The following is a 21,840-nucleotide window of genomic DNA, read 5'->3' on the forward strand; positions in this document are numbered from 1 at the left end:
ATCTATGGTATCCTATTGTATCCTATGGTATCCTATTGTATCCTATTGTATCCTATGGTATCCTATTGTATCCTATTGTATCCTATGGTATCCTATTGTATCCTATGGTATCCTATGGTATCCTATGGCATCCTATGGTATCCTATGGCATCCTATTATATCCTATGGTATCCTATGGTATCCTATTGTATCCTATGGTATCCTATTGTATCCTATTGTATCCTATGGCATCCTATTGTATCCTATGGCATCCAATTGTATCCTATTGTATCCTATTGTATCCTATTGTATCCTATGGTATCCTATGGCATCATATGGTATCCTATTGTATCCTATGGTATCCTATTGTATCCTATGGTATCCTATTGTATCCTATTGCATCCTATGGTATCCTATTGTATCCTATTGTATCCTATTGTATCCTATGGTATCCTATGGTATCCTATGGCATCCTATGGTATCCTATGGTATCCTATGGTATCCTATGGTATCCTATGGTATCCTATTGTATCCTATGGTATCCTATTGTATCCTATTGTATCCTATGGCATCCTATTGTATCCTATGGCATCCTATTGTATCCTATGTATCCTATTGGATCCTATGGTATCCTATGGCATCATATGGTATCCTATTGTATCCTATGGCATCCTATTGTATCCTATGGTATCCTATTGTATCCTATTGTATCCTATGGTATCCTATGGCATCATATGGTATCCTATTGTATCCTATTGTATCCTATTGTATCCTATGGTATCCTATTGTATCCTATGGTATCCTATTGTATCCTATGGTATCCTATTGTATCCTATGGTATCCTATGGTATCCTATTGCATCCTATGGTATCCTATTGTATCCTATTGTATCCTATGGTATCCTATTGTATCCTATGGTATCCTATGGTATCCTATGGCATCCTATGGTATCCTATGGTATCCTATTGTATCCTATGGTATCCTATGGTATCCTATTGTATCCTATGGTATCCTATTGTATCCTATTGTATCCTATGGCATCCTATTGTATCCTATGGCATCCAATTGTATCCTATTGTATCCTATTGTATCCTATTGTATCCTATGGTATCCTATGGCATCATATGGTATCCTATTGTATCCTATGGCATCCTATTGTATCCTATTGTATCCTATGGTATCCTATGGTATCCTATGGTATCCTATGGTATCCTATTGTATCCTATGGCATCCTATGGTATCCTATGGTATCCTATGGCATCCTATTGTATCCTATGGTATCCTATGGCATCCTATTGTATCCTATGGCATCCTATGGCATCCTATGGTAGCCTATTGCATCGTAGGAGCGTGAGCGATACATCGAGATTTCATGAAACTCTCGCTCCTTCCTGGATGTCTCTTTGTGGCTTTGCACCTCATGTTGTTCTTTGAACGACTTTCCTCTCAGAACAGTCATTAGACCGTTTGAATGGAGGCAGTCAGTGATCCACGGCGACACGAAGCTCTGATGATGGTGTCAGTTATCTGGAGTCATAACAAGAGAAACAAGAGGCTGCTTCTCTTTCTGTCACGCACATGTAAATAAAGTTAGTGTGTGTGTGTGTGTGTGTGTGTGTGTGTGTGTGTGTGTGAGTGTGTGAGTGTGTGTGTGTGTGGTGTGTGTGTGTGTGTGTGTGTGTGTGTTGATAACATCTCGGTTTTGTTTGGAGACCGTTTCCTCTTGCAACACGATTTCCATAAACACAAATATCTCCCCCCCCCCCCCCCCAGGAGGATCATGGGACGTCAGACCATCAAACTGTAACTGAAGAGACTGAAACGCAGCCAGCAGCCAATCAGACGCTCCGAAAGGTAACAAAGGAAACACTCACAGATATTGAGTCCAAGGTTGCGTTCCGATAATCCAAAAATCAGCTCCTAAATTCTAACCCTATCTCCTATTCCTTGACCTCTGAGTGAAAGGTCACGGGGTTAAGGGATAGTGGATAGGAGAATTCAAAAGGACTTAGGAGAAGAGACTGCGGTGCTTTAGAGAATCCGACGTGTTTCTGATGCGCCAGCGGACGTCCTGAATGAGCGTCTGCTGCTGTGGGGAAACTATGGAAACTACAGTTCTCTATACAGCGGACTACAACATGGATGTTCAATAAGAACGAGGGACTCCTGTGAACTCATCTAGAGACTCTGTGCTCTGATGCTGCTGCTTTATGCTTTATGAACGTGGACAACAGAGAAACAGATTCTTCAGGACCAAAGCTGGAATTGAAATACAAAGGAAAGTGAAGCTTCTGCTCGTCCCCCTCTCCCTCCGGTCCACATTAATACAAATGATCCCAATACGTATGATTGATGGAAAAGATCTTAAATCAATACAGATGTATTTATTATAAACGTTAGTCCTTAACATCTATCTCTGTGTATATCACCATTCAAACATCTTTTAAAAGTTGAACAAACCCCACAGCTCAGTGAAGACTGTGAGATGTTGACTTTATTTGATCATTTCAGTAAAAACTAACGTTCATATTTCTCTCTTTGATTATAATACTGATGAACGTTCAGAACAAAGCACTTTGGCAACTTACCACATACGTTTAGCTTAATGAGCACCGTAACTTTCATGATATAATTTCTACGTCATAATCGGTTGTTTCCGTGAACGGCCGACTGTTGAGTGACGGCAAATGCTGCGGCTGCAATGCATTGTGGGGCAGCATTTTCTCCTCTCCTCTCAGTTAGGGAGGTCCAGTGGTTCCTAAGCTAAAGGAGGTTATAAAGGAAGCTTGAAACCTCCTTTCCTTTCATCTAGAGAATCAGCTCTTATCATGGCTGCCACTGAGGGACTTCCGGGTCATTTCACTCCGTTAGGAAGGTTCCTAAGCTGAACGGACTATTGGAACGCAGCCCTAACAGTTGAACATCGGCACTAAAGTCACATGGTCCTCAGGAGAGGGAGGAGTCATATGTAACTGAGAACAGGGTGTTATTGTTCACATCATTATTTACATTTAAATTGCAGTTCGGTCACTGTCACGACTTTTCTGTAGTTTTTGGTCATTTTGAGGTTTTTGTAGGTTTGATGGTTTCAAGGGTTTTTGGAGATTTATGTTTTTTCTTTTAAATTGTTTTATATTTTGAGCTGTGTATTTGTTTGGAGTTTGGGGGTTTTCTCTTTTGTGTTTGGACAGAGATACTTTTGTTATAGTTGTGTTTATTTTTTGGGTTTGTCGAGTTTTGCTTATTTTGAGGTTTTTATTTAATTATTAGTTTTTTGGGTCGTTTCGAGGGTTTTTGTGTTTATTTTTTACGTTTATTGTTGTTTTAGTTTGATTTGTTCTTTGCATAGTTTTCTGTTTTGTGGTTTTATGCTTTCTCTTTTTGAATATTATAAAAAAAATGTAGATGTTTTTTCTTTTTTTAGTTTTGTGGTTTTTCAGTTGTTTTGGTCTTTTTGTGTTTAGACTTTTAGTTTTCATGTTTTTTCTAAAGTTACACGTTTTCGGGTTTATTTGGAAGATTTGTTGTTTTTTTCGTTCTTTTTTTTTGCGATGGTGTTTGTCGGTTGTCTTGTATCTGTCGCAGCCAGGTCGTCACGCAGAGCGTGACGTGGTTGAGGTTTTTTGGTTAATTTGTTATCTTTAGACAGAGTTGTGTTTTCTTTTCTAGTTTTTAGTTTTTAGTCCTTTTTTTGGAGTCTTGTGTTTTTTGGTAATCTAGATAGATAATATCGAGGGTTTGTTGGTCGTCTCGAGGGTTTGTTGGTCGTCTAGATAGATAATATCGAGGGTTTGTCGAGTTTTAGTTATTTTGAGGGTTTTTTGTTTTTTGGACAGAGTTCTTCTCGTAGTATATAGTCGAGTTATTTTGGTCTTTCTGTGTTTCAGTTGTCTTGGATCTGCTGCAGTGTGAGGTGTGAGGTGACCCCCCCCCCCCCCGGGTCGTCATGCAGAGCGTGAAGTGCGTGGTGGTCGGAGACGGAGCCGTGGGGAAGACCTGCCTCTTGATCTCATACACAACCGGAGCCTTTCCTAAAGAGTACATCCCCACCGTGTTCGACAACTACAGCAGCCAGGTACACACACACACACACTCAGAGAGACACACACACACACACACACACACACACACACACACACACACACACACACACTCAGAGAGACACACAGACACACACACACACACACACAGAGAGAGACACACACACATACACTCAGAGAGACACACACACACACACACTCAGAGAGACACACAGACACACACACACACAGAGAGAGACACACACACATACACACACACACACACACACACACACACACACACACACACACACACACACACACACACACACAGAGACACACACACACAGAGAGACACACACACATACACTCAGAGAGACACACACACACACACTCAGAGAGACACACAGACACACACACACACAGAGAGACACACACACACACACATACACACACACACACACACACTCAGAGAGACACACACAGACACACACACACGCACACACACACACTCAGAGAGACACACAGACACACACACACACAGAGAGAGACACACACACATACACACACACACACACACACACAGAGAGACACACACACATACACTCAGAGAGACACACACACACACTCAGAGAGACACACAGACACACACACACACACACACACACACACAGAGAGACACACACACACACATACACACACACACACACACACTCAGAGAGACACACACACACACACACTCAGAGAGACACACACAGACACACACACACGCATACACACACACTCAGAGAGACACACACACACACATCTTCTTTCTTTATAATGTTGTGTTGGTTGTTGATTTCTGTTGTTTTTTTTCCTCCCAAATGTCTTACCTGTGTGTACCTGTGTTGACATGTGTGTACCTGTGTGTACCTGTGTTGACCTGTGTGTACCTGTGTTGACATGTGTGTACCTGTGTGTACCTGTGTTGACCTGTGTGTACCTGTGTGTACCTGTGTTGACCTGTGTTTACCTGTGTGTACCTGTGTTCACCTGTGTGTACCTGTGTTCACCTGTGTGTACCTGTGTTCACCTGTGTTCACCTGTGTGTACCTGTGTTCACCTGTGTGTACCTGTGTTCACCTGTGTGTACCTGTGTTCACCTGTATGTACCTGTGTTCACCTGTGTTCACCTGTGTGTACCTGTGTTCACCTGTGTGTACCTGTGTTCACCTGTATGTACCTGTGTTGACCTGTGTGTACCTGTGTTGACCTGTGTGTACCTGTGTTGACCTGTGGTGCGTTCAGGTGACGGTGGACGGGCGCATGGTGAGTCTGAACCTGTGGGACACGGCGGGCCAGGAGGAGTACGACCGGCTGAGGACGCTCTCCTACCCGCAGACCCACGTCTTCATCATCTGCTTCTCCATCTCAAGCCCCGCCTCCTACGAGAACATCAAGCACAAGTGGCACCCCGAGGTCAGAGGTCAAATCTGCCCGGCAACAGGGAGCCAATCACAGGCAGCGATTCATTCTAACAGGGGTTTAGTGGATGTAAACAAATGAGTTTAGTGGATGTAAACAGCAGGGTTTATTGGATATAAATGGCAATCAATCAATTTCTTTCTCTCCAAAATAAGCCTGAATATTTCTGATTAGTGTTGTTCTGTATTGATTGACCTCTGACCTCCTGCCCCCTCAGGTGTCTCACCACTGCCCCGACGTCCCCATCCTCCTGGTGGGAACGAAGAGCGACCTGCGGGAGGACGGCGAGACCCAGAGGAAGCTGAAGGAGCAGAGCCAGCTTCCTGTGAGCCACCAGCAGGGGGCGGCACTCGCCAAGCAGATCCACGCCATGCGCTACCTGGAGTGCTCGGCATTGAACCAGGACGGCATCAAGGAGGTGTTCTCCGAGGCCGTGAAGGCGTACCTGAACCCAACACCTGCCGCCACCAAGAAGCCCTGCGTCCTGCTGTAGATTCAAGATGTCAAGGCTTTTATCATCATGTGTTCAGAGCCACAGTGTAGATATGCCCACGATTATCTGAGGTCACAGGCTCCTCCCACAGAGCAGCAACACATAGAGCAAGAACAGTCTATGCATAGAGAATGAATAACAACATGTCTTCCGGTCTGAGTTAATTATTTAGAGATTTGTGTGTTTTTAGTTGGGTTTTTTTGGTCTTCGAACCGAATATTATTTAATGGTTTTTGTTGTGTTTTCTTTTCTAGTGTTGTGGTTTTTAAGTTACAACAGTTTTAATGGAAGTAAACAGTAAATAGCAGGGTTTTAATGGAAGTAAACAGTAAATAGCAGGGTTTTAATGGAAGTAAACAGTAAATAGCAGGGTTTTAATGGAAGTAAACAGTAAATAGCAGGGTTTTAATGGAAGTAAACAGTAAATAGCAGGGTTTTAATGGAAGTAAACAGCAGGGTTTTAATGAATTTTGATCTTTGAAGATTTGGAGAGTTATGGTACGTTCACACAAGTTTTACTCGTTTCACAATTGAACTAAATGTGCATCTAAGTGCGGCTTTGCTTTGACTTCTTGTTATGTAATCACAACGCACAAACCATTGGCTTTGCGTCCGCTGTGAACGTACCTTTAGTTCTGGGATCTGGTTGAACTCTAGCTGAGCAACACTGTGCGGTTATAGATATGCATTCCAGCTGATACCGCACGATCAGATCCTCCGCACGGCCTCAGATCAGCGTTTGAGTTTCATTCCTATAAACATGGACATTTCAATTCCACATGTGCATTAGATGTTTTGTTCGTGTTTACATTCTCACACTGAACATGGGGAATATACATTCACCCCAAGTGAACAAGTTACCGTGAAGAGAACTCACAAACTAACATGCTGTGAAGCCACAAAGTTCCTTGAAGGTCCCTATTATTTAAAATCCTCTTCTTCATGTCTCTTCTTCATCAACATGTGTCCCCTCTTCTTCATGTCTCTTCTACATCAACATGTGTCCCCTCTTCTTCATGTCTCTTCTTCATCAACATGTGTCCCCTCTTCTCCATGTCTCTTCTACATCAACATGTGTCCTCTCTTCTTCATGTCTCTTCTACATCAACATGTGTCCCCTCTTCTTCATGTCTCTTCTACATCAACATGTGTCCCCTCTTCTTCATGTCTCTTCTACATCAACATGTGTCCCCTCTTCTTCATGTCTCTTCTACATCAACATGTGTCCCCTCTTCTTCATGTCTCTTCTACATCAACATGTGTCCCCTCTTCTTCATGTCTCTTCTACATCAACATGTGTCCCCTCTTCTTCATGTCTCTTCTACATCAGCATGTGTCCCCTCTTCTTCATGTCTTCTTCATCACCATGTGTCCCCTCTTCTTCATGTCTCTTCTTCATCAACATGTGTAGAAGGGAATGAGTAGAAAGCATCGGGTCATCAAACCGTACAGTTTGTCCGGCTTCACGGGGCTCAGTTTGGGTGTTTTTTGGGGGTGATAATTAATTTAAAGCTTGTATGTAATGAGTTTTTAAGAAATAATTAAAATCAAGTGAAACTCCAGAGTCCCGTCATTTGTCCTCCAACATTTCATTTGACTCTTTAAGATGTGATTCAAGCTCTGCAGTATGGTGGCTTGTTAGGGCCATTTCCAGGTCAAATAAAAACATTAAAATAAGATAACGCAGACGAGGTAAAGGTAGTAATATTCAACAACAAAAAACTCAGTATTAAATTAATTATAATTGGATTATCATGAGATTATTATATGAAAAAAGTGGTACATTTTTATCAACAACACAAATAGAAAACTCAAATGAATGAGGAAAGAAAATATGAAGTAAAAACGTAGTTCCCTAAGAGCCCAGTCTGCTCTGATTGGGTAGCTGGCCAGGCTCTGTTGTGATTGGTCCACCTGCTCACAGATGTCCCGCCCCTCACTTGGCTGCAGAATGGAGCGGCTCACAGGAGTCACGATGTAAATAGAAAACAGGAAGTTAAATAAAGAGTGCCGCTGATCAGTTCACGGCACATTAGGGATATAAATATGATCTGTATTCTGTGGAGGGTCAGAGCAGTGGCGGTTCTAGACCAATTTGACTGGGGGGGCCACTGGGGGGCCAGTTATTTTCTGAGGGGGGCACAATAAATGCAGGACCAAAAAGAGAACTAGACAGTATGAAGTAATTGCGCATAAGAAAACAATGCAATCCAGTTATTGGTATTTGTTTCAGTACACTTATTTATTTCAGATAGATCTTATAGTTATTACTGTTAGCTTCAGCTTCAGTTATAGTGCAATGTTTGCACTAACACCATATTTATATAAAAATAAAGGCAATGAACAGTTACATCTCTACTTTACATAAGGGTGTCTGCACAATCTCACATTACAGCAACAAAATCCTGCAGTCTTTGGCAAACCGAGTACCTGAAAATATATATTTTTAAAAAAAACTAAAAAAACTTTTCATTGTTAGGGGGGCCACAGGGGGGTCAGAGGTCAGTGTTAGGGGGCACTGGCCCCCCCTGCCCCCCATAGAACCGCCCCTGGGTCAGAGACATGTCAGCTGCTTTGATCAGTAAACTAAATGGTATTCAAAGCTTAAAATAATAAAACATAATGTTATATTTAGTGCTTTTGATCAGAACTGATGTTAAAAAAGTGAATTAAAATTGTAGATATACAAATATTTAATCAATTTGAATTATTTTCCCATTTAATAAAACAATGACATTTAAAATAATTTAAATTCAGAAATATTAATATGTGTGGTTATTTATTTTAATTATCAGTCAGATATCCGTCAAAAATAAACGATTATAATTCAGAAAATAATTACACTTTAGTATTTTCCCATGAAAGACCAGCAGGAGCATTTTGTAAACAAACAGTTTAAATATATGTATTTGACTCTATATGTGATTTAATCTGTGGAGCAGACTTCCTTAAAGCAGGACTTCTGTTGCCATGGTAACAACATATTCAAATCATCAACAAACCTGCATCTGCGTCAGAGAGTAAACAAATACAAACATCAAGTCAACAAACTGAGGTGAAGGGGACGTTTACTATTTGCCTAATGATATATTCTGCATTAGATTTACTCGTAGAGCAGAACGTGGAGCTCTAACTACTCTCCAGGATCAGATTCATAAAACTAATATAAACAAATTAATAAATATTATTACGGATTCAACTTTATCAGGAAAACTTTTTCTAAATCTGTTTTTTACACAATTTCTAAAATTCATTTATAGAATATATAATATCTCATGAGTTGTGTTTAAAGCACAATTAATGATCTGCAGGAGAGCTTGCTAACGTTAGCCCTTAGCCGCTAGCTGTTAGCTGCTAGCAATTAGCCACTAGCTGTTAGCCACTAGCTGTTAGCCACTAGCTGTTAGCCACTAGCTGTTAGCCGCCTGCTTTTAGCCAAGTTGACATTTTTCTCAGAATTATGATAATAATCTAATCTAATCTGCCGCTGGGCCCAGAAAGAAAACCTCACGCAGGGAATAATGTCCAATGACCAGGCAGAAGATCCTTTCATCCGTTTATTGTAGTTTTCCAATAAAATACAGAGAACAATGATTTCCCCCTTTCTCCCTCTCTGTCGCTCCTTGTAGAAAACCATACGCTCAAACTGGGGAACTTGGGTCCCCCTCGCAGCGAGGGCGCAACGAGTCGTTTGGCTGATGCAGAGCGTAGTGCACGCGCTGGGGTGTACGGTTTAACCATGTCCTGGATGTAGGAAGGGCCAGATCCATTCGCAGCACGGTAAGCAAGTACCAGTGTCTTGAAGTGGATTCTAGCAGTTACCGGAAGCCAGTGAAGGGAGCGGAGGAGCGGAGTGGTGTGGGAACATTTAGGAAGGTTGAAGACCAGACGAGCCGCTGCATTCTGGATGAGCTGCAGAGGTCGGATGGCACATGCAGGTAGACCAGCCAGGAGGGAGTTGCAGTAGTCTAGGCGTGAGGATGACGAGAGCCTGGACCAGAACCTGAGTCGCTTTCTGAGTCAGCTGGGGACGTATCTTCCTGATGTTGTAAAGCGTGTATCTGCAGCAGCGGGTTGTAGCAGCGATGTTTGCAGTGAAGGACAGGTTGTTATCTAGGGTCACACCCAGATTCCTTGCAGTCTGAGTCGGGGAAACAACTGAGGTGCCGATGTTGATTGTTAGGTCAAGAGTGGGACAATCTTTTCCCGGGAAGAAGAGCAGCTCAGTCTTGTCAAGGTTGAGCTCGAGGTGGTGAGCAGACATCCACTGAGAGATGTCAGCTAGACAAGCAGAGATGCGTGCGACGACCTGGGTCTCTGAGCGGGGAAAGGACAGAATTAATTGGGTGTCGTCAGCATAGCAGTGGTAAGAAAAACCATGCGGGCTAATGACTGATCCGAGCGAGTTTGTGTACAAGGAGAAGAGGAGGGGACCAAGAACAGAGCCCTGAGGGACCCCCGTAGTTAATTGACAAGGGTCGGACTCAGAACCTCTCCAAGTCACCCTGTAGGTACGGTCTTTCAGGTATGAGGTGAGGAGGGAAAGTGCAGAGCCTGAAACTCCAAGTTCTTGGAGAGTGCGAAGGAGGATCTGATGATTCACCGTGTCGAATGCAGCAGACAGGTCCAATAGGATGATGACAGAGGAGAGGGATGCAGTTTTGGCAGTGTGCAGTTCCTCCGTGACAGCAATGAGAGCAGTTTCTGTGGAGTGACCTGCCTTGAAACCAGACTGGTGCGGATCCAGAAGGTTGTTCTGATTGAGATAACAGGAGAGTTGTTTAAAGACAGCGCGTTCAAGTGATTTAGACAGGAACGGGAGGAGAGAGACAGGCCTGTAGTTTATAACATCAGACGGGTTGAGAGTGGGTTTCTTTAGGAGAGGGTTTACTCTTGCCTCCTTGAGACTGTTTGGAAAGTGACCAGAAGTTAGAGAAGTGTTGATGAAATGGGTGAGAAACGGTAGAATATCAGAAGCGATAGTCTGAAGGAGGTTTGAAGGGATAGGGTCCAGAGGACAGGTGGTAGGGCGGGCAGAGGTAATGAGGGTAAGAACCTCACTTGGAGAGAGAGGGGAAAAGGAGGTAAGTGTGTTGGTGGAAGGAAGGTCTGGTGACCCAGCGGTGAGTAAAGGTGAGTCAGAAAAAGAAGAGCGAATATCATTAACCTTTTTTTCAAAGTGGGTAACAAAGTCGCTTGACAGAAGTGAGGAGGGGGGAGGAGCTTTTGGAGGGTCCAAGAGGGTGGAGAAGATGGAAAATAGTTTTTTAGGATTGGAATAGGAAGATTGGATCTTATCTTGAAAGAAAGTGCTTTTTGCCTGAGAGATCGAAGCAGAGAAAGAGGAGAGGAGAGCTTGATAGGTTAGGAGGTCGTCACGGTGTTTGGATTTCCACCATTTCCGCTCTGCTGCCCTAAGGACGGTTCTATTAGCACGCAGTGCATCATTTAGCCAGGGAGCCGGAGGGGACTGACGAGCCTGCCGAGATGTCAGAGGACAGAGCGAGTCCAGAGTGGATGAGAGAGTAGAGAGGAGAGTTTCTGCAGCAGAGTTTGGAGGCAGTAGTTGGAACGAATCAGAGGAAGGGAGGGCTGAGAGCACCGACGAGGCAAAGGTAGAGGGGAGAGAGGGAGCGAAGGTTACGGCGGACAAGTGTAGGATGGGAAGAGATTAGTTTGTTATGTTTGGAAAGGGATAGAGAGAATGAAATGAAGAAGTGATCGGAGAACTTCAGTTTCTCTCTCAGTCGGTCCAGATCGAACTCCAGCAGCTGAAACAGGAAGAGCAAGCAGTGGCACCTCGTCATTAGGGGCCCCACCTAGTGTCAGCAGAAAGTAATGCAAAGAATAATTCCAAAAATATGCAAAAACACTATATGTTAAAATATATTTAAAGATCATGTTTAATCATCTGATTCGTCTGTACATGTTTTATTCTGTGTTCTTCTAATTAGTGTCTACAGTGTGCCTATTGAGCCGTGTTGAGCGACGTGGGTCAAACCCCGATCCAGCCCCTCTCTCTGCTGTCAAAGTGAATGGGTGCTAGGCCTGTTGAGATAATCGGTAAATTGACTTCCATCCATCTTCTCCCGCTTATTCGTGGTCGGGATAAATTGAATTATCATTCGATAAATAAAAATGGACTCCATAACTTTTCTGAGCTCGATAAATTGCCGTTTACATGAGTGTTTGTTTACTCAAGGATGTGAACAGCATTTTAGCCAGGTGCGCTGTGTCTGCCGGGCACGCGCGCTATGAGGTGCGGGGCTCACACACACTCACACACAGCCAGGTCAGGAGTCAGACACTCCGCGTGCAGCAGTGTAGCATCCAAATTAATAATATAGCGACAAGCGGGAGACAACGTGTGACTTACTCGAGGGGAATTTATAGTGAAATGGAATTGGTTACAAAACCTAACTACACATCTCCAGTGTGGCAGTATTTTGGATTCAAGCCAAATCAACGAGGCGAACCTACGGACTTGAATGAGCCGGGCGGTGGCCGTTTCTCAATCTCGAGGATGCTGGCTTGGTAGTCGCGTACTTAGAAGTCACTTCCTTCACAAAGTATGCTTCCAATCCACGGCTTCGGAAAACGAAGAAGAATGGAACAGGCTAACAAGTGTGTTACTGTCTCTAACGGTTTCAACATAAACTGTACCGAAAATAAATACCTCACGATGTCGATCTAATTATGAACTTGCTTTACTTTCAGGAACACATTTTTGGTGAAAACAAACAAATGTAACAAAGTCACATATTTACCAACACATGTTCTACGCCACTACATACTTACATTTCAATGTGTGCTGCGTCCGGGTTTTTGAAATTGATCCGTGCGCAAAGCATTGTGGGGATTTTAAGGACGCGAAGTCTACCCATGTGCAGCCTCGAAATTTCCCCCAAACCAAGGACGCGGCCTCGCTGGAATTCCAAGTATGCTGGAGATTGGAACAGTCCTTCGGCGGCACTCGATGACGTAGCATCCTTGAAATATTAGCTTGGAAGCCAGAATCCTCGAGATTGAGAAACGGCCGGTGTGTCGCATTTGTTTAAAAAAGGTAGCAACAAAAGCAGGCAAGACCACAAATCTTAAACTGCACCTGAAACACAACCACCCCATTCCGTGTTCCCAGCTGGGAGCAAACACGGCAACTGGAGATGGAGAGCCCCCACCTTCCCGACAGTTTGCAATCAAAGATGCATTTGCCCGACAACGCAAACATGTTAGGGTTAGGGTAATGTTGTGAATCGAGTGGCCTGTGTTCGTCGTCCATAGCATACGCCTGCCCATACCATAACCCCACCACCACCATGGGCCACTCGATTCACAACATTACCCTAACCCTAACCCTACCCCTACCCCTACCCCTCACACCAGATACTGACTGGTTTTTGGACCCCCCCAGACCCCCCCAATAAAGCAAAACTGCACGTTTCAGAGTGGCCTTCTATTGTGGCCAGCCTAAGGCACACCTGTGCAATAATCATGCTGTCTAATCAGCATCTTGATATGCCACACCTGTGAGGTGGGATGGATTATCTCGGCAAAGGAGAAGTGCTCACTATCACAGATTCTTTCAAATTTGTGAACAATATTTGAGAGAAATGGTTATTTTGTGTATTTAGAAAATGTTTTAGATCTTTGAGTTCATCTCATGAAAAATGGGAGCAAAAACAAAAGTGTTGCGTTTATATTTTTGTTCAGTGTAGATATAAATATATTAGCTAGCTCTGTTTTCCAGCCTGAGTCTATTTAATTTATTGTTTTGGTTGTGTGTGATTTAATTAATTTTGTATAATTTAATTAATTTGTTTTATTTATTATAATTCATTTATATATTTGAATATTATTTCACAGTTCATTTGCAATGTTGAATGTTCAATAAAAAGTTCTGTTTGAAAGGATGTACTTGAATTATTATTATATATTATCATTATCATTCATCTGGTTGCAACTTACAAATTATTTATCTAATATATCATATTCGAATTACTTTAAATAGACTCTTCTTGCACTATTTCTATTCTATGTTATTGTATTACTTGCACTTACTTGTGTTGCTCTGTTGGAGGAGCCTGTGACCTCAGATTCTCATTGCATTATCTACACGGTAGCTAATGTGCACATGACAATAAAAGCCTTGAAAATGTAGAGAAAGTCTGACTCTGAGCTGTGGACAAGAAGACAAAGAGGAAGTGATCACCTTGTTCTCCTCCACATGCAGAGCGATGCCCACATTATCCCAGACATAGCGCTCATGAGGGCTGCAGGGCCGAGCCTCCATCTGCTGAGTCTCATCGTTCCGGACCAACTCGTATCTGACAGAGAGACAGGAAGTCAATCCCTAACTCATTTCCTGTCTGAACCTCCCAGGTTACCTGTCATTGTTGTTTTCTCACCTGTGAGTTCCACACATGGCCTCAGGCCTCCAGATGAAGCGGCCATCTCTGTAGCAGCAGACAGCGTTTGGGTCGTCGGTCAGAAGAGGATGTTTTGAGAACTGCTCCTGATTGGCCGGACTGTGGACCAGCACCACATACATCACTTGCTGTTTGTACAGGTGGGTCTGATACACCCGCATGACGGGCTGATCACCGCCGCAAAACTGGAGAGAGAAGAAGAGCTTTTACACAGAATCACAGAATCAAGTGGAAAAGTCGTTCAACAAAATGAAGAACTTACATTTGTGGAATAGCATCATGAGTCAGCATTATGAGTCCTGAACCCTGACCTGAGTCAGCATTATGAGTCCTGAACCCTGAGTCAGCATTATGAGTCCTGAACCCTGAGTCAGCATTATGAGTCCTGAACCCTGACCTGAGTCAGCATTATGAGTCCTGAACCCTGACATGAGTCAGCATGATGAGTCCTGAACCTTGACATGAGTCAGCATTATGAGTCCTGAACCCTGACCTGAGTCAGCATTATGAGTCCTGAACCCTGACCTGAGTCAGCATTATGAGTCCTGAACCTTGACATGAGTCAGCATTATGAGTCCTGAACCCTGACCTGAGTCAGCATTATGAGTCCTGAACCCTGACCTGAGTCAGCATTATGAGTCCTGAACCATGACCTGAGTCAGCACTATGAGTCCTGACCCCTGACCTGAGTCAGCACTATGAGTCCTGAACCCTGACAGGAGTCAGCATTATGAGTCCTGAACCTTGACATGAGTCAGCATTATGAGTCCTGAACCCTGACCTGAGTCAGCATTATGAGTCCTGAACCCTGACCTGAGTCAGCATTATGAGTCCTGAACCCTGACAGGAGTCAGCATTATGAGTCCTGAACCCTGACATGAGTCAGCATCATGAGTCCTGAACCCTGACCTGAGTCAGCATTATGAGTCCTGAACCCTGACAGGAGTCAGCATTATGAGTCCTGAACCCTGACAGGAGTCAGCATTATGAGTCCTGAACCCTGACATGAGTCAGCATCATGAGTCCTGAACCCTGACCTGAGTCAGCATTATGAGTCCTGAACCCTGACCTGAGTCAGCATTATGAGTCTGAACCCTGACCTGAGTCAGCATTATGAGTCCCCTGAACCCTGACATGAGTCAGCATTATGAGTCCTGAACTCTGACCTGAGTCAGCATTATGAGTCCTGAACCCTGACAGGAGTCAGCATTATGAGTCCTGAACCCTGACAGGAGTCAGCATTATGAGTCCTGAACCCTGACATGAGTCAGCATCATGAGTCCTGAACCCTGACCTGAGTCAGCATTATGAGTCTGAACCCTGACCTGAGTCAGCATTATGAGTCCTGAACCCTGACCTGAGTCAGCATTATGAGTCCCCTGAACCCTGACCTGAGTCAGCATTATGAGTCCTGAACCCTGACCTGAGTCAGCATTATGAGTCCTGAACCCTGACCTGAGTCAGCATTATGAGTCCTGAACCCTGACAGGAGTCAGCATTATGGGTCCTGAACCTTGACATGAGTCAGCATCATGAGTCCTGAACCCTGACATGAGTCAGCATTATGAGTCCTGAACCCTGACCTGAGTCAGCATTATGAGTCCTGAACCCTGACATGAGTCAGCATTATGAGTCCTGAACCCTGACAGGAGTCAGCATTATGAGTCCTGAACCCTGACATGAGTCAGCATTATGAGTCCTGAACCCTGACCTGAGTCAGCATTATGAGTCCTGAACCCATGAGTCAGCATTATGAGTCCTGAACCCTGACCTGAGTCAGCATTATGAGTCTGAACCCTGACCTGAGTCAGCATTATGAGTCCTGAACCCTGACATGAGTCAGCATTATGAGTCCTGAACCCTGACCTGAGTCAGCATTATGAGTCCTGAACCCTGACCTGAGTCAGCATTATGAGTCCTGACCCCTGACCTGAGTCAGCATTATGAGTCCTGAACCCATGAGTCAGCATTATGAGTCCTGAACCCTGACCTGAGTCAGCATTATGAGCCCTGAACCCTGACCTGAGTCAGCATTATGAGTCCTGAACCCTGACCTGAGTCAGCATTATGAGTCCTGAACCCTGAGTCAGCATTATGAGCCCTGAACCCTGACCTGAGTCAGCATTATGAGTCCTGAACCCTGACCTGAGTCAGCATTATGAGTCCTGAACCCTGAGTCAGCATTATGAGCCCTGAACCCTGACCTGAGTCAGCATTATGAGTCCTGAACCCTGACCTGAGTCAGCATTATGAGTCCTGAACCCTGAGTCAGCATTATGAGCCCTGAACCCTGACCTGAGTCAGCATTATGAGTCCTGAACCCTGACCTGAGTCAGCATTATGAGTCCTGAACCCTGACCTGAGTCAGCATTATGAGTCCTGAACCCTGAGTCAGCATTATGAGTCCTGAACCCTGAGTCAGCATTATGAGTCCTGAACCCTGACAGGAGTCAGCATTATGAGTCCTGAACCCTGACATGAGTCAGCATCATGAGTCCTGAACCCTGACCTGAGTCAGCATTATGAGTCTGAACCCTGACCTGAGTCAGCATTATGAGTCCTGAACCCTGAGTCAGCATTATGAGTCCTGAACCCTGAGTCAGCATTATGAGTCCTGAACCCTGACAGGAGTCAGCATTATGAGTCCTGAACCCTGACATGAGTCAGCATTATGAGTCCTGAACCCTGACCTGAGTCAGCATTATGAGTCCTGAACCCATGAGTCAGCATTATGAGTCCTGAACCCTGACCTGAGTCAGCATTATGAGTCCTGAACCCTGACCTGAGTCAGCATTATGAGTCTGAACCCTGACCTGAGTCAGCATTATGAGTCCTGAACCCTGAGTCAGCATTATGAGTCCTGAACCCTGAGTCAGCATTATGAGTCCTGAACCCTGACCTGAGTCAGCATTATGAGTCCTGAACTCTGACATGAGTCAGCATTATGAGTCCTGAACCCTGACCTGAGTCAGCATTATGAGTCCTGAACCCTGACCTGAGTCAGCATTATGAGTCCTGAACCATGACCTGAGTCAGCACTATGAGTCCTGACCCCTGACCTGAGTCAGCACTATGAGTCCTGAACCCTGACAGGAGTCAGCATTATGAGTCCTGAACCTTGACATGAGTCAGCATTATGAGTCCTGAACCCTGACCTGAGTCAGCATTATGAGTCCTGAACCCTGACCTGAGTCAGCATTATGAGTCCTGAACCCTGACATGAGTCAGCATCATGAGTCCTGAACCCTGACCTGAGTCAGCATTATGAGTCCTGAACCCTGACCTGAGTCAGCATTATGAGTCCTGAACCCTGACAGGAGTCAGCATTATGAGTCCTGAACCCTGACAGGAGTCAGCATTATGAGTCCTGAACCCTGACATGAGTCAGCATCATGAGTCCTGAACCCTGACCTGAGTCAGCATTATGAGTCCTGAACCCTGACCTGAGTCAGCATTATGAGTCTGAACCCTGACCTGAGTCAGCATTATGAGTCCCCTGAACCCTGACATGAGTCAGCATTATGAGTCCTGAACCCTGACCTGAGTCAGCATTATGAGTCCTGAACCCTGACCTGAGTCAGCATTATGAGTCCTGAACCCTGACAGGAGTCAGCATTATGGGTCCTGAACCTTGACATGAGTCAGCATGATGAGTCCTGAATCCTGAGTCAGCATTATGAGTCCTGAACCCTGACCTGAGTCAGCATTATGAGTCCTGAACCCTGACAGGAGTCAGCATTATGGGTCCTGAACCTTGACATGAGTCAGCATCATGAGTCCTGAACCCTGACATGAGTCAGCATTATGAGTCCTGAACCCTGACCTGAGTCAGCATTATGAGTCCTGAACCCTGACAGGAGTCAGCATTATGAGTCCTGAACCCTGACAGGAGTCAGCATTATGAGTCCTGAACCCTGACATGAGTCAGCATTATGAGTCCTGAACCCTGACCTGAGTCAGCATTATGAGTCCTGAACCCATGAGTCAGCATTATGAGTCCTGAACCCTGACCTGAGTCAGCATTATGAGTCTGAACCCTGACCTGAGTCAGCATTATGAGTCCTGAACCCTGACATGAGTCAGCATTATGAGTCCTGAACCCTGACCTGAGTCAGCATTATGAGTCCTGAACCCTGACCTGAGTCAGCATTATGAGTCCTGACCCCTGACCTGAGTCAGCATTATGAGTCCTGAACCCATGAGTCAGCATTATGAGTCCTGAACCCTGACCTGAGTCAGCATTATGAGCCCTGAACCCTGACCTGAGTAAGCATTATGAGTCCTGAACCCTGACCTGAGTCAGCATTATGAGTCCTGAACCCTGAGTCAGCATTATGAGCCCTGAACCCTGACCTGAGTCAGCATTATGAGTCCTGAACCCTGACCTGAGTCAGCATTATGAGTCCTGAACCCTGAGTCAGCATTATGAGCCCTGAACCCTGACCTGAGTCAGCATTATGAGTCCTGAACCCTGACCTGAGTCAGCATTATGAGTCCTGAACCCTGAGTCAGCATTATGAGCCCTGAACCCTGACCTGAGTCAGCATTATGAGTCCTGAACCCTGACCTGAGTCAGCATTATGAGTCCTGAACCCTGACCTGAGTCAGCATTATGAGTCCTGAACCCTGAGTCAGCATTATGAGTCCTGAACCCTGACAGGAGTCAGCATTATGAGTCCTGAACCCTGACATGAGTCAGCATCATGAGTCCTGAACCCTGACCTGAGTCAGCATTATGAGTCTGAACCCTGACCTGAGTCAGCATTATGAGTCCTGAACCCTGACATGAGTCAGCATTATGAGTCCTAAACCCTGACATGAGTCAGCATTATGAGTCCTGAACCCTGACCTGAGTCAGCATTATGAGTCCTGAACCCATGAGTCAGCATTATGAGTCCTGAACCCTGACCTGAGTCAGCATTATGAGTCCTGAACCCTGACCTGAGTCAGCATTATGAGTCTGAACCCTGACCTGAGTCAGCATTATGAGTCCTGAACCCTGACATGAGTCAGCATTATGAGTCCTGAACCCTGACCTGAGTCAGCATTATGAGTCCTGAAACCCTGACCTGACCTGAGTCAGCATTATGAGTCCTGAACCCTGACCTGAGTCAGCATTATGAGTCCTGAACCCTGACCTGAGTCAGCATTATGAGTCCTGAACCCTGACCTGAGTCAGCATTATGAGTCCTGAACCCTGAGTCAGCATTATGAGTCCTGAACCCTGACCTGAGTCAGCATTATGAGTCCTGAACCCTGACCTGAGTCAGCATTATGAGTCCTGAACCCTGACATGAGTCAGCATTATGAGTCCTGAACCCTGACCTGAGTCAGCATTATGAGTCCTGAACCCATGAGTCAGCATCATGAGTCCTGAACCCTAAGTCAGCATTATGAGTCCTGAACCCTGACCTGAGTCAGCATTATGAGCCCTGAACCCTGACCTGAGTCAGCATTATGAGTCCTGAACCCTGAGTCAGCATTATGAGTCCTGAACCCTGACCTGAGTCAGCATTATGAGCCCTGAACCCTGACCTGAGTCAGCATTATGAGTCCTGAACCCTGACCTGAGTCAGCATTATGAGTCCTGAACCCTGAGTCAGCATTATGAGTCCTGAACCCTGACCTGAGTCAGCATTATGAGTCCTGAACCCTGAGTCAGCATTATGAGTCCTGAACCCTGACCTGAGTCAGCATTATGAGTCCTGAACCCTGAGTCAGCATTATGAGTCCTGAACCCTGACCTGAGTCAGCATTATGAGCCCTGAACCCTGACCTGAGTCAGCATTATGAGTCCTGAACCCTGAGTCAGCATTATGAGTCCTGAACCCTGACCTGAGTCAGCATTATGAGCCCTGAACCCTGACCTGAGTCAGCATTATGAGTCCTGAACCCTGACCTGAGTCAGCATTATGAGTCCTGAACCCTGAGTCAGCATTATGAGCCCTGAACCCTGACCTGAGTCAGCATTATGAGTCCTGAACCCTGACCTGAGTCAGCATTATGAGTCCTGAACCCTGAGTCAGCATTATGAGTCCTGAACCCTGACCTGAGTCAGCATTATGAGTCCTGAACCCTGAGTCAGCATTATGAGTCCTGAACCCTGACCTGAGTCAGCATTATGAGCCCTGAACCCTGACCTGAGTCAGCATTATGAGTCCTGAACCCTGACCTGAGTCAGCATTATGAGTCCTGAACCCTGACCTGAGTCAGCAGTATGAGTCCTGAACCCTGAGTCAGCATTATGAGTCCTGAACCCTGACCTGAGTCAGCATTATGAGTCCTGAACCCTGAGTCAGCATTATGAGTCCTGAACCCTGACCTGAGTCAGCACTATGAGTCCTGAACCCTGACCTGAGTCAGCATTATGAGTCCTGAACCCTAAGTCAGCACTATGAGTCCTGAACCCTGACCTCAGTACCTGCAGACTGTAGGCCTCCAGCAGCTCCTGAAGGGGGAAGGTGAAGCGGTACGATCCGAACACGGGGCTCTCCTTGAAGGCCGGCGAGGAGGCAAACTTCCCCAGGAAGCTCTGCTGATCCTGGACCTGCTGCTCTGTTTGGAGGCGCAGGTCAGCTGATCTGAGTTCCTCCCCCCCCACAACCAGACCCCACCACACCAGGCCTTGTATTCCCATGAAGCCTTTGGACTCCTTGATGCCTTCAAAAGCCTGTCTGTCGGTGTCGTGCTTCAGATGGCTCACATAGATCTCTGGTCGTGGGTATTCTGGGATTCTGTCATTTTTAAAGAGGTACTTGTTTCCTGAGCGCTTTCTCTTTCTCAAATCATCCAGCTTCAGATGCTCCTTCTCAAAATATTTTGCTTCAGACTCCATGATCAGCTGGCTCTCCTCTGAGGACGATGTATTACAGCTGACAGAGTACAGCTAGAGACTGAAGATAAACCTCTCCTACTACCGCGCCCTGTAGGGAAATATAAATAATAAACATCATGATGAGATGGAGGAACCGGTCTAACAAGTTTAGATGCAGTTTTGATTTGGTTGGAAGGAAAACGGGGTTCAGGGGGAGCGGCTGTACCCGTAGGATAGAAAAGGGGGAAGTGCCGTCTGACTCAGAGGTCGCGCGGCTGTGGAGAAGAACGTGTTGTCCACATTCTGTTCCTGAGTTTAGGCTAGTTAGCGAGCAGGTTTATTGTTTTGGGTGCAGTCGCTTTGCCTCCACTTGCTGTTCAAATACATGTTGAAAGAAAAAGTTAATCTGTTTACAGTTCTGTTTTATATGGGTGTATAATGGTCTCACATGCAGAGCACACAGCACACACAGTGACATGTGTTCTCTGCTTTTAACCCATCCTAGCCCCAGGAATCTAGCCCCAGGAGTCTAGTACCAGGAGTCTAGCCCCAGGAGTCTAGAACCAGGAGTCTAGTACCAGGAGTCTAGTACCAGGAGTCTAGCCCCAGGAGTCTAGTACCAGGAGTCTAGCCCCAGGAGTC

General features: G+C 45.3%; 2 protein-coding genes across 2 annotated transcripts; one reads left to right on the plus strand and one right to left on the minus strand.

Moving 5' to 3' along the window:
• The first annotated feature begins 1,749 nt into the window (after positions 1 to 1,749).
• On the plus strand, positions 1,750 to 7,068 carry LOC117560647 (rho-related GTP-binding protein RhoG-like). Its single transcript, XM_034237582.1, has 4 exons — positions 1,750 to 1,833; positions 3,867 to 4,054; positions 5,289 to 5,459; positions 5,683 to 7,068. The coding sequence occupies exons 2-4, from the start codon at positions 3,926 to 3,928 to the stop codon at positions 5,956 to 5,958; spliced, it is 576 nt and encodes a 191-aa protein (XP_034093473.1). The 5' UTR covers positions 1,750 to 1,833; positions 3,867 to 3,925; the 3' UTR covers positions 5,959 to 7,068.
• A 6,934-nt stretch (positions 7,069 to 14,002) lies between these two features.
• LOC117560646 lies at positions 14,003 to 21,219 on the minus strand. Its single transcript, XM_034237581.1, has 4 exons — positions 20,806 to 21,219; positions 14,364 to 14,569; positions 14,129 to 14,282; positions 14,003 to 14,026 (listed from the first exon to the last, which is right to left on the minus strand). The coding sequence occupies exons 1-4, from the start codon at positions 21,217 to 21,219 to the stop codon at positions 14,003 to 14,005; spliced, it is 798 nt and encodes a 265-aa protein (XP_034093472.1).
• Between the last annotated feature and the right edge of the window lie 621 nt (positions 21,220 to 21,840).

This window comes from Gymnodraco acuticeps, unplaced genomic scaffold, assembly GCF_902827175.1.
Source record: "Gymnodraco acuticeps unplaced genomic scaffold, fGymAcu1.1, whole genome shotgun sequence".
NCBI classification, from domain to species: Eukaryota; Metazoa; Chordata; class Actinopteri; order Perciformes; family Bathydraconidae; genus Gymnodraco; species Gymnodraco acuticeps.

Bases quoted from the DNA above. Each gene is read 5' to 3' on its own strand.
- LOC117560647 (XM_034237582.1), top strand. From the start codon at position 3,926: ATGCAGAGCGTGAAGTGCGTGGTGGTCGGAGACGGAGCCGTGGGGAAG. The intron at 4,055-5,288 runs GTACACACACAC...TGGTGCGTTCAG, and splicing joins TCGACAACTACAGCAGCCAG to GTGACGGTGGACGGGCGCAT. The intron at 5,460-5,682 runs GTCAGAGGTCAA...CTGCCCCCTCAG, and splicing joins AGCACAAGTGGCACCCCGAG to GTGTCTCACCACTGCCCCGA.
- LOC117560646 (XM_034237581.1), bottom strand. From the start codon at position 21,219: ATGGAGTCTGAAGCAAAATATTTTGAGAAGGAGCATCTGAAGCTGGAT. The intron at 14,283-14,363 runs GTGAGAAAACAA...TCTCTCTGTCAG, and splicing joins GCCATGTGTGGAACTCACAG to ATACGAGTTGGTCCGGAACG. The intron at 14,027-14,128 runs GTCAGACTTTCT...CTCCTCCAACAG, and splicing joins CTTCTTGTCCACAGCTCAGA to AGCAACACAAGTAAGTGCAA.